Source organism: Hippoglossus hippoglossus, chromosome 20 (assembly GCF_009819705.1).
Source record: "Hippoglossus hippoglossus isolate fHipHip1 chromosome 20, fHipHip1.pri, whole genome shotgun sequence".
NCBI lineage: Eukaryota > Metazoa > Chordata > Actinopteri > Pleuronectiformes > Pleuronectidae > Hippoglossus > Hippoglossus hippoglossus.
Window position 1 is genome coordinate 16,947,685 of NC_047170.1, and position 12,852 is coordinate 16,960,536.

The window sequence follows — 12,852 nt, forward strand, 5'->3', positions numbered from 1 at the left end:
TTTAATGTTCAGTTTCTGTCAGTCAATTGTTAAATGTTCCATAAGAAGTTGTAGTGCAGCTTTTTTTAGAGTTTAGAGGCAGAACATTTTACCATTTACAACCTTTTTCCTGCGCTGTCAACCACATCTCTTCCTCAGCAGATGGGGTTTGTTTTCCGTTGTCATCATGTAATGGAGTTTCCTCCTCTTACGTGGAGCTGCAGATCATGTTTTGAACACAAACAGTTGCCCCTCGACGTAAAGCGACCTGTGACCAACGTTCCATCCAGGAGAACACGTGGTGGAAAGCTCGAGAAAAAGAGTTGTGTCATGGAGAGTTGTGTAACTGCATCTCAATTCGCGTGTAAATGTGTAAAAGAATCTGCAAATGTGTAGAGGAATTTGCAAATGTGAATTCTGTGTCTGCTAAAACAGTAACGCTAAAATATGTTTTTTTTTAACTGCACATGTGTAATGAGATTTTGAGTTTGTGTTGACAAATCTACCATTTTTCTTTCATACGTTTGCAAATCTGATAAGACACACCTGGATTGAGATAACAGCTTGTTAGTTAGACTTATTGACCTTTTATATTTCGAAACCTGCCATATTAAAAAAGTTTACTCACTTATTTACCGATGTGCAGCCACTGACTTGACACTGGCTTTAAGGCGTATTGACCTACCCTCCTCCAGTGTGTGCTGACGTAAAGCTGCGGCTGTTTACAGAGCGCGGCGATTAGCGAGATGAGACCTGTCCATCTCAACGCCGGCACCTGAAAGTCGTCTCACCGTGTGACAAAGTGTATTGACACAGTTTAGAAGGATGTGTGTGTTTGTTTGAGTATTCGGAGGATGTCAGCAATCGGCCGTGCAGGTGTTTCAGCAGAGTTTAAGCTTTCAAAGGAGAGTTGTGTTTGGACTAGTTTGTGTGAGAACTGTACAGAATTCATGGGAATGGAAGAGGCAAAAAGGCAGAGTTACAGTATTTGTTTTCACGGTGGCTTCGTCCTCCGTCTTTAAAGCGGGAGTTTGATGATAAAACACGCTGTGCTTTTGAAGGAAGTCGCAGTTTATGGATTTATGTGAAGTGTACTTGTGCTTTGACCTTCCCACACTATGGGGGGACCTCCGTGTGCCAGGATCATGTGCCTCACATTTTCATATTCCTCTGCTGGAAGAGAGCTGACACAGATAAGCATCTAAACACACACACACAGTCCTCCTCCTTCTTTGTGTTTGAAGTGTTGGGAAAGTTGTGGAGAAACCCATCTTCCTCTTCAGTATCGGAGCAAACAACGAGTAACACATGTACTTAGGTGTTTGTATACTTTAGGAAGGCAGTACGTTTGCATGTGGGTGCGGTGTTTGTGAACGTGTGAGTGACACAAACGGGTTGTGAGCGAGTTGGACGGAGAGGTATTAGAGGTTAATGCAGAGAGCGGGCAGCGGGCCCAGCCCTCTGTAGAATAACATTATCTAACCCAAAACAACAGGGGAGCGGGGAGCTGGCCCACACAACCAGGCCCAGCTGTGCAGCCGGGGACGGCAGCCAAGCCAGAGCTTGTCGAGGCCAAAGAGCAGCGCGGAGACACAACCGTGCCAGTATAAGGCCTTTAACTGCTAGACTGGAAATGTACAGCAAGGAAACACATTTTTAATGGTTTCTTGCTTCATATATGGTTGAAATGCGAGTTGTGGTCCACGCGTTGAAAACAACAAACCAGTGCTTTGTATTGGGTCCACTTGGGAGCTTCTTCACGTCTTTACCGTGGAGGTTATGTTTACGCTCCTGCCCATCTGTTTGTTTCTTTGTTTATCACAAGGATTATGCAAAAACTACTGAATGGATTTCCATGAAACTTGAGGACGTGAGCCAAGAAAGGGAATGAGTCCAGATACAGATCCAGGATTTTGTTTTTCACTTTCTTTAACATTGTGAGATAGGCTGTTTTTCACCAATTTCCCAGGGAATGATGCATTATATATATATATATATATAAGTGTGTAAAATGAAGTGTGGCTTAATTGAATGTAAGGGGACTATTGGGCCTTAGTGGAGGTATGTGCTCCACTGAGACCTTGACCATGAGAGACACATATTTTAAATTCTGAAAAATTAAAAAAATCGTTGCGTCATTGTTTCCCTGTAAGTACCACCCAAGAATAGCTGCGGTTATTCAACTCATTCTGAGCTTTGGAACAGCAAACCGAAGTCATTTTGAGGCTGATGTGCTTCATTAATCCACACAGTAGTTTATGCTTTGATAAGACAGTTGGGAGCATTAAAAATGTCCAAAGCTTTAGATTTCCACATTTAATCCTGCTCATCCAGCTGCGGGGCATGGAAACTTCCAGAATCCAATTTGTGCTGCAGCGTCGGTGCTCGGTGAGATTGGCTCTGGATTGGGAATCTGCCTCGTGCACGCACACTAGCAGAGAGGCGGAGGGGAGGTAGAGGGAGCGTTAGTCGACATCTCTACACCCAACACGGGTCAGTCATATCCAACAACGCGTCCATAAGGTTGAAGTTTGAAGTCATGTCGTCAGCGACCAGGTGATTCAGTAAGATCCCTGGTTCTCTGCCGTTTCAATAATGAGTTTTTTGCAAGCATGTGCACACTGACTTTGATTCTCACAAACACACTTAATAACATCCACTCTAAATACGATCTTATCACTTGTATACACAATTTTATGTAAAAACAATCACCAGTCTAAAATATGTAATTTTATTTTGAATATATGCAATCATATTTTTCTCTAAACCATCCCTCAGGAAATATCTCACGACCCCTGGGACCCCTCGGTCGCCTTACCTGGAATATAAATACAGTTTGTCCCTCATAGAGATATTTTATGTCCTCTACTGCCTTCTGCTGGATCAAAAAGAAGTTTACAGCTGTTGTCAACATTTCCCCAGTAACAGTGAACATTTATATCTCTCCATTTATATTCAACACTGTCTTTTCGTATGAAGCTTATGAATATTGTTATTGTTATACCTGTTTGTCCATGAGACGAGTCCCTCTCTTGTAAGTCCTCCTGAGGCCCTTAAAGACGTTTTATTTGCCCTCACACTAGTCAAGGGTTAAGGACGGAGGATGTCGCACCTTGTGTAGATTGTGAAGCTTTATGAGGCAAATACTGATTTGTGAATATGATCTGTACAAATACAATTTAATTTGATTTTAAAAAAGGGTCAGGATTAAATCTCCATCAGCCAGTTATCCTTCTAATCTCTCCTCTGTTGTTTCTATTGCCCAGAGATGATTATCATATGGAAGATCAAAACATTGCATGTCGTCAATGTTAATCCTCAGCATGCAGTAACATTTTCAGCCACACGGAGGGGGGGGCAGCAGAACGCACTGACATAACGACACACAATCATGAGATACAAGGACATCTGAGGTGACAAGGCTGTGCGACACGCTGGCGACCAGTCTGGGGCTTGAGACTGATGTTACTGGTTCTCAAAAGACTCATTGCCCCCCGTCGCCATTGACGTCGCTCTTCACACCACATCTGCTCCACCCCAGTCGATCGGGCCCACACACACACACGCACCACTGATTTCACCGGGCGCCTCTGGGTCATAAATGCATGTATCTGCTGCTGTGCGAACAAGAAGCGGGGCATTCATGAAGGGAGCATGCGTGCCTGGCGTCCCCCTGAGGACAGAACAGTGGGATGCTCAGATGTTGCACTTCCTTTAAGTCTGCGGGCCATGAAAGGCAGCTGAGGCCAAATGAGACTGAAGCTTATGGCTCAGGGAAAAGACAAATTTATATTTTTTAAAATCAGACTCACACAAACACAGTCACTCTGCTTCTGTGCCCTTTTCTTTTTTTATTAATATATACACTTGTGCACTTCACACGACATGTTGTGCCGTCGTGTTTTGTGAGCCACATGAAACCAAAGTCCCTTGTGTCTCGCTTGCATGCAGCCTTGTCGGCAAACTCTGACCCCCCCGTCACTGTCTGCACCTCAGGACACATCTGACAGCGGAGTAGAGGCAGTGAGAGGATGCGTCAAGGGACAGTGGATGTGTTGTTTGAGGGAAAGACAGATGTACAGCGTTTGGGACATTAATATTTTTCGCTTTTCTGTAAAGCAACAGAAAAGCAAGGTGCAATCGAAGCATCAGCAAGAAGTCGCTGAAATATATAAAGTATGTACAACAAAACTCAGATGTGCTTCTTTTCAGTAGCGTTGAAATTGTAATGAACTTCTCTATCGTAAACATTCTGCATGAGCTTCATTAGACTTACTCAGTAAATAGCACAAGCAGAAGATAAAGATGAAACCAGAGGAAACGTGTGAACTGATGTTGGTGCAGTTGAATTTCCAGCTCCAGTGTAACATGGCCTACTTCTCTCTCCACTACTGCTGCTCGTCCTCACTGAGTGCATGTGCTCTCTCTCTCTCTCTTTCTCTCGTTACCAGGGAGACAGCGAAACCGTCTGGAGCCAATGGACACCATTTTCGTCAAGCAAGTGAAGGAGGGAGGCCCCGCCCACGGAGCTGGACTCTGTACAGGTACGCACACACACACACACACACACACATACATGGGCATACAGTGCAACACACAGTCTCCATGGAGATCGCTGCACTCCTCCTGTTAACTGGCAGGTCTTGAGATTAACTCCGACCGTCTCACATTTGACCCCAAATCGCCGCTTGATGCCAAGATTTCTTCACATCTGTTCTCTAGGTAATTCCACTTCCTTGTAACCTGCCAGGCAAAACAGAGATGGGTTACAAAATAACAGATGGCTCCTTTGTGGGAGGTTGAACAAAGTGTAATATGCACACTGTTATATCAACTGCATCTCCCACTTTGTTTCTCTTATTAATCCACAAATCATTTCTTATTATGAAGGATAGAAAATACTCGAACAGACTCCCCCTCTGGTGAAAAGAACTAATCAGCTCTTTTTTCCATTTTCATTTCCCGGGAATGTTGGTGACAGCTGAAGCTCCGTGCAGTAAACGTTATTGCCAGGTTCGCGCTCTGTAATACTGGAAATGTCAAGTGGCCCTGGACAAATCCTGTAAAGCCCTTTGCCTTTATCTGATCACTCTCCTTTCCTCTCCCGGGACGGAGGAGTGTACTGTTTTCCCACAATTATCTAGTTCCTCTCCTGAACTCACCTCTCGTCTTCAGGAAATGTTAATGGATGTGGATCCTAACACAGGATGGATCCTAACATGGGGTCTTTCAAATAAACCAGTATTGGTGTTTCTGCTTTGATCTAAAAGCAGATGTGTGTTTGTGCTGGAAGAAGAAGCCGCGGAGGAGTTCACTTGGTCAATAACCGTATTGACTGGACTCCAGATAATTGTCCTGAACAGTCGAGTTCTCAGACCCGGTCGGTCATTGAGTTCGTCGGGTTGTCGGTGAATTGAAGCCGTGGGATTCTCCTCCTATTGACATAAGATCTCACAGTCTGTGTGGACGCCTTCAAAAAGAAGCTAAAGATTCATTTATTCAAACTGGCCTGTGCCTTGTTTTCCTACTGTTTTATGTGGTTATGCTTTTTGTTTGATTCTTTAACTGATGAATTTGAACTATACTCTTGTCAAGCACTTGCAGGATGTCATATTAAATAAACGTAACTTACTTATTCTGTGATTCTGTGCAGGGGATCGTATTGTGAAGGTGAATGGAGAGAGCATCATTGGAAAGACGTACTCACAAGTCATAGCCTTGATCCAGAACAGGTACGATTTTGCCAACGTTTAATTTTATGGTTAATTTTAAGGAAGAATAGGCAAAGCAGGAAAATGCCCAGTAATTGAACATTTGCATTATCGCCTCCTTCCACTTGTGACCCTGTTCTGCTTCCAAATCCAGCTTGAAAAACATTTTTTAGTTTATATTGATAATCATACATCATCGGAATCAACAGGGGCCCAATGCGATGAATCAGACCCTGACCTTAAGACTGACTGACTCAGACTCTGGTGCCCAAGAGCTAATCTCTTCACCGCCATCGCTTCGCTGCGTGTTTGTGAACTAATGACACAGAAAATAATACAGAACCGTTGTGAAACTTTCTATTGAGAAAACACTCTCAGCTTTGCAAAGATTGTTTCCTTATCGCTGACAAATGCACGTGTAACTTTCACACACCATTAACCCGCAGCTGTAGAGGGTCGGATTGTACGTGTAAAACGTTTGTCATGGCTCTCCTCTGATTGAACCCTCTGTTCTAACAGTTTCTCTCCTTCTCCCATCTCCCCCTCACGTTTGCATCAATCAGCGATGCCTCACTGGAGCTCTGTGTGATGCCAAAGGATGAGGACATCTTGCAGCTGGTAAGCATTCATTCATCAGTTGATGATTTTTATTTTTTAAATATGTTTTTGTTTTTTATTGTGTGGAAACGGTTAGTTTTTCTGAGCACTGCCATGCCTCCAGTCTTTTTCTGATCTTGGACCATGAAGCCTGGTGTCGATCGTCTCATGTCAGGTGGCTGCGTTTCTAAAACTGTCAACCTCAGTGTTGAGTGATTTAAAAACTAATAACAGAGGAACTGACCCAGTGTCCAGACTCCACACACACACACACACACACACACACACACACACACACACACACACACACACACACACACACACACACACACACACACACACACACACACACACAGCCAGCCCACGCCATCAGTCAGCCCCAACAGACGATAACGCAGCACCAGACCACGTCAAACCAGTCGCCACACGACGCCTTTCACCCCAGTTTGAGAAATCCTCTTTGTTGGAGCGGAGAACTGAGTCAGATCCCACTGTGTTGCTAAATTCCTCACATAGCTTGTTAGCTTGGCCGCAGCTTACCAGATGCCACAATAACTTGCTTTTGGCACTTTGGAATGAGTGAGGACTCACAAGGCTCAGGATTTCAAATGAGCCATTGAGAAACGCATGAGTTAAAATTAAAGCTTCATTTGCCAGCCGGGGATTTTTAGGGAAATTTTATTTTACAGTTGTTTACAATCCGAGGAGTCAAACTGCTCTAAATGTTCCAAGAGACAAAGTCAGTTTTAAAGAACAATATACATTTAACTGCAGATTTCACTCTCAGTTAATCCTCATCAATAAAAATTAAGTTTTTCTACACATACTAGTGTCTAAGAAATTACTATTATCACAGCAGAGTTATAATTAATCAAGCCGTGCAGCGTTATATGCATAAAGGTGTCTGTGTCTGCTTTTAAATGTGTTTATGTTTTCCTGTTTTCGGAGGCATGGAGCCCACACACTACCGGAGGGAGTGCAGCTGCAGTCAGCTGACTCTCCTCTCGGTACACTGTTTACAGGAGCGAGCAAGTGAGCGAGGGAGGGAGGAAGCCAGTGTCGCTCGGGCAAGCGCGTGTGTTTATGCTCGCCCAAAAGTGAACGTACGATAGGGCAGCGTCGATCAGATGAGTGGAAGGAGGCGAGTGGAGAGAGTGTGTGTGTTTGAGTGAGTGCGACTGAAATGCCTCAGAAGCCAGAGAGGGGGAGGAGAGGTGCCGCTGTGAGCAGGTGAGAGTGACAGCACAGGGAAAAAATGCTGAGTGTGTTGAGAGGAGAGAAAACCTGCGTATTGTAACAGCAGTGTGTGTGTGTGGGGGGGGGGGGGGTAAGAAAAGGAAATAACGGGGATGAGCACACAGCGACTCAGAGGATATTCAGGTCCGTGAAGGACGGACACCAACACTGCTGAACTTCACCTCTATTCTCATTCTTTCTTATTCTTCCACTCTCAGACTGTGATTTCTCGGCTCTGCGACCCTTTTGCACGATGTATTTTTAGCCTGTGCTAGAAGTCACTGTCTTTCTCCACGTGTCATCTCCATCGCTGTCTGTGTATCGCTCGTTTTTCTATGTGTTCACCTGTTTACTTCTCTTTATTCTCCTCTCTGCTTCTCTAACCTGTGGACTGCAGTTTTCCAGGGATATCACAGCTCTGGTAAGAAGGGAATCTGTACTAAACAATGACTTTCCTTTTAAGTTCTCTGTCCGGATGATTCGCAGGTTTCTGACTTTGTAATTTCACATGTAGTCGGTGGCAAACTCCCAAAAAAGCCCATTTGTAATTCCCCTCCTTTACTGGGATGAGTGTATGAGTTCACTGGAAAAAGAGATATCATCTGTCAGCAGACCTCAAACATTTTGTTCTGTACTTTCCTCATTCAAGAAATTAGTTTATATTTCCCTGCATGGTTTATGCAAATGCAGAGGGAGGCACCAGGCTGCAGACCTACCGCTGCTGTAACTTGACACCTCAGGTAGAGGGCCATCGATTAAAGTCCAGCACCGTAGCGCTCTCCCTTTTCATTTTCTCAAGGGCTCTTGAGCTGGGAGGATGAGGAAATATAACGAGGTCAGCGTGCAACCAGGAGATTTTTCTGAGGCTGTCCGTGACGATACTTAACTGGAGAGCGAGCTCTAGCGAAGTTTAAGGGGTTTTCTCCGAGTTCTACTCAAGGAAAGTACCTTAGTCTCTACAGGGACAGTAGAGTTGTAGAGCCATGCTGACAGAAGTAGCGTTAGCTGGCAACCGCAGGCAGAGACGTCCCCCATTCTCCCTCTCCTCATGCCTCCGGGCACCAAAGGTGGGTAAACCCCTGCCGCTTTAATCCTGACTTCTGGCTCCGAGGGTTTATTCTGGACTTTCCAGCCTTCTTTTTCTATTTGCTGTTCTTTTTTCCCCCACATCTGGTGCTTTTTATGATAATTTGTAAAATGGCATACTGTAATATTTGTTTGCCTTCTCCTAGGAGAGAGATTGAGAAACTTTCGAGAACAATTGTTGTGTTTGTTTGGAAAAGAATTTCTGGAACGCCGTGTCTCTTAACCATGCTGTTTATATGGAAAGGCAGAATCCAGTTGTGGGTCCGTCACTTACACTTCTTTGAGGGACTGCAGTCACATTGTTTGTCTTGCTGATAATCTCATCACATTAAGCTGAGCCTCCTGTCAATAAGTGACACTCTCAGATTACCTTTCTCTCTCTACTCTGAAAATGCAAGCAGCCACATTGCGGTGTTGCAGTTGAGGTATTTTACAAACAAACAGATTGATACTGAGGGAGATGAAGTGTCAGGTTATAGATGTGTCAGTATATCGAGTGATTTAAAAAATCGGTTGCCCTACAGCTGTGGTTTCTGAGCAGGAAAATCAAACGAGGGCCTAAATAGAACAGTCTTTGTATTGTCTGCTATTTTTGGATGTGCGTTTGCAGCATATTTTTCATGGCAGAAGTCTGATAGCTTCACAAATAGCTCTGCAGCACTCCCTGTTTTTTTTTAAACGTTGTTGAGAGGGGTCTAATGTATCCTGTTCCGGGTTGGGCGCGATGTTCTCTGGCAGTTTAATGTGTATCTATTTCTGCTCTCAAACCTCTCTGCAACCTAAGTGACACAATGTCCTTTAATCTCTTGCAGGCGTACTCCCAGGATGCATACCTCAAAGGAAACGAGGCGTACAGCGGAAATGCGCAGAACATCCCCGAGCCCCCTCCCATATGCTACCCTCGGATAGAAGTGAAGGCTACGGGCATGGCCCAGGCATCAGAGCCTGCCCCGGTCGATGAGACCCCTGGAGGGCCAGCTCAGGGACCAGGAAGAAGAGGGGCAACCACTGAACAGAGTCACCGCGTGGAAGTCCCTGTTCCGCCGTCACCCCCACCCCAGCAGACATCAAAGTCTCAGACTGTGGTGTGTGTCTGTAATGACAATGTGAGGACAGTAGCCATGCCTCCTGATCCAGTTGACAGGGGGCCCTGGGTTGCTCGGGCGGGCCCCAGTCACAGGACAGAGGAAAACCGGTACAGTTCTCCACCAGATTCTGGATCAGCTAGACCCAGACCCCTTATTCCCTCAGTACCTGGGGGTGCACAGTTGCAGTGTCCCTCTTCCCGTCCCGTAGAAAGTCCGGTCTACTCCCCGTCCTCAAGTTCTAGACCTGGTGCGATCTATGCGGACCCCTTAACCCCGCCTGCACGGGCACCTGTCGCTGCTGCATCGCCGGACACGTTCTCCACTGCTGTCTCACCCAACACCAACCACTACTCACCCTCTCCCACAGCCTCATCCACCTCCCCACACCAGAACATTGACTGGAGAAATTACACAACCTATAAGGATTACATTGACGCCAAGAGGCTGCACACGTATGGCTGCCGCACCATCCAGGAGCGCTTGGACAGCTTGCGTGCAGCTGCTAATTCTAATTCTGCGTACGCCCAGCAACGTACGCCTCCCCCTTCTAGCGCCAGCCAGAGAGCGGCATCAGCCTCCCAGGTCAGACAGAGGAGCATATCCAGTGACCGTGGGATGGATGCAAAGAGTCCGGGTACTACAGTGACAACTCCATTACGTAGCGCCTCCCAAGAGAGGCTTGGAGGTGGAACAGAGAAGACGATACCAAACAGGAACTGGCCTCGGAGCTCTTCCCAGGACGCTCTGCCCTTCTCCTCCCCGACAGGAGTTACCAAACCTCGGGCACGGTCTTGCGACTACCTGGGCCAGCAGCCTGCTGAGCCAGGTGGGGTTGACAAGGCAGAGGAATCCAGAGCCGGCAGGCAGGGAGCAGGCCTGAAAGTTTTACCTCATCTAAACAGGAGTCTCCCTGGACAGGAGAACGAAGGGCGAGGAAGTGGATTATCTATCTCACCTTTAGCTGCTCCTGTGTTTACTAAAGGTACAACAGACTCTGTAATACCACCAAGGACAGACGGGGTCATAATGAGACCCTCACGTCTGCCTGTGAAAAGTGCCATCTCAGACTCTTTACCTGCCTTACCCATTATCAAAACCACAGACCCTCTTAAAGACCAAAGAGCTGCCATCAGTGGCAACCATCTGGGGTACCCTTCCCCTCTGCACCTCCAGCTCAGGGGCAGGGCTGACAGTCTGAAAATGGAGAATAGGTTGGAGGCCGGGTTGGCAGCCAGGTCCTCCTCTTGCTCTGGTCCGTCCTCTAAACTGCCCATGCAGAGACAACTTGGAGCTTCCTCTGGTACCTCCACTAGCAACGGAGCTGTGACCCCAAAGCCAAAGGTCAGAGAAACCTGCACATCCACCAGCTCACCTGTACGAACTAATGGCGGTCTTGCAGAGGGAGTAGAAGGACCTGATGCAACAGTAGTGGTCCTAAGAAGAGACAAGAAAACCGAACCTCCTCACATTCGCCCTCCGTCCTATGTACTAGCCGTTAATGACTGCGGTGGAGGAGTCACTCATAGGTCACCACCATTGGTGAAGGCCGGCTCTGCCGATGCAATGTGCTGGATGTCCAACGACGGCTGTAGGGAGATGCATCTAAGGAGGCTGGGCGACACACGACACACGTCTGGATCCAATAACCTTGATGACTCCCTGGATTCAATCCCTTTTATAGGTAAGACTGCACCTTATCCATAGAACCACCTTCTCTTTAAACTGTGTCTCCATAGCAGACAGAGTTAGTGTGTTTATTCTTGAACAGCAAGACATTTTGTTGAAAGTGCTTGTGTTGAATTAAAAACAAAAAGCAGAATTTCCAGTCACAGCAGAAAGTGTCCTGTAGGAATTTAAACTAATTAGTTGTGGCACATTGAACTCAGGATGACACTGTGTCAGGTGTGTGGTTGTTTTGTGTAAGTGTCACACTGTTCTACAGGTAACCATGACGTATTCAAACCTCTCTGGCATCTGAGTCGTGCAGCACAGACACACACACAGACACACACTCAATAGACCTGCCCTCCCACTCTCTGAAATGTCTCATATTCCCCCCCAGTGTTGCACAGCAAGAGAAACCTAAGAATGTCGCCCTAATGGACTGTGACATAACAGAGAAATAAGGTCATTCCTGCAGCAATCCGCTTCAATTACACTTTATAGTCTGACACACATTTTTTCCTGGGAACATCTCTGTGCTGCTGAAGTACGTGCAACTTGTAACATCGCCTTGTTTTCTGTGTCATCCATTGAGCGTCAGAGTCCAGCAGAGCATGATTTCACTTGTTGTGTTGTTCAAACTGAAGTATTGTCTGAAGTGGCTTCTGTTGTGTCATCTCACATCTGGCAGACAGAAACCCAACAAGCTAGAACTCAACTTCGCATCCACGGCCGCGTCGCCATTGGTGACTCATAACCAGCCAATGAGAGCAGCTCTCGTATTCGCCTGTTGTCCCGAGAGCCTGCAGCGGTTAATCCTATCGTCTTCTAGCACCATTTCCCTCCTGTGTACACAAACACTTACTGTGCATCTAGATCTAGATTTGATTTTATCATTGCACCTCCCAGTGTTTTTATTTAACACCAGAGATGTTTCTTTTCCAGAATGTGAGGTAAAAAGTTAAAGCAGCGATCGCCTAACATCAAATTGATTTCACGTTTATTAGCTAGAGCCAAAAGCTGGTTAGCTTAGCTCGGCATAAAAACGTGTAAACAGGAGCCTGATCTCAAAAAACTAATATTATGTGTTTGTCTAATTAATACAAAACTGCTGTGTAGTAACAATAATTTATGAGTTTAGTATTAGTTATGTATCTGATATAGGCTGAATATTTCTTGTCCAGTCGATCTCAGTTCAACAGCAAAATAAAATAGGTTGGATTTTTTCCTTTGGACACTCCACATCCCCAAAAGTCTTGATGTCGACATCATACGTGTCAGACATCAGTGGGTGTCACCGTCTTCCCAGAAACAGAATAAAAGCTATACAAACAAGTGATTACATGCAATAGTCATCGGTCTGACGTTTCAGAAAAGAGGTTTGTTGTGTCATGGGAGATGATCTCTCCAGGTTCGAGGGGAAAGAGATTTCAAAGCAGATGTGCACTGGCATCTATGGGAATTTAATCCTTTGACAGTTGTATTTCCTTAAA

At 45.8% G+C, this 12,852-nt stretch overlaps 1 protein-coding gene across 7 annotated transcripts in view; it reads left to right on the plus strand.

Moving 5' to 3' along the window:
• Positions 1 to 12,852, plus strand: part of LOC117754168 (rho GTPase-activating protein 21-like) — a 69,819-nt gene that overhangs the window by 44,823 nt on the left and 12,144 nt on the right. For 4 of the 7 annotated variants that reach the window (XM_034572916.1, XM_034572915.1, XM_034572914.1 and 1 more), the window contains 5 exons: positions 4,431 to 4,523; positions 5,633 to 5,711; positions 6,254 to 6,308; positions 7,921 to 7,944; positions 9,422 to 11,378. In XM_034572916.1, coding sequence (XP_034428807.1) covers positions 4,431 to 4,523; positions 5,633 to 5,711; positions 6,254 to 6,308; positions 7,921 to 7,944; positions 9,422 to 11,378 — 2,208 coding nt within the window. Of the gene's footprint in view, positions 1 to 4,430; positions 4,524 to 5,632; positions 5,712 to 6,253; positions 6,309 to 7,116; positions 7,518 to 7,920; positions 7,945 to 9,421; positions 11,379 to 12,852 lie in introns of those variants that run through there. The other 3 variants (XM_034572913.1, XM_034572917.1, XM_034572918.1) reach the window with 3 other exon arrangements.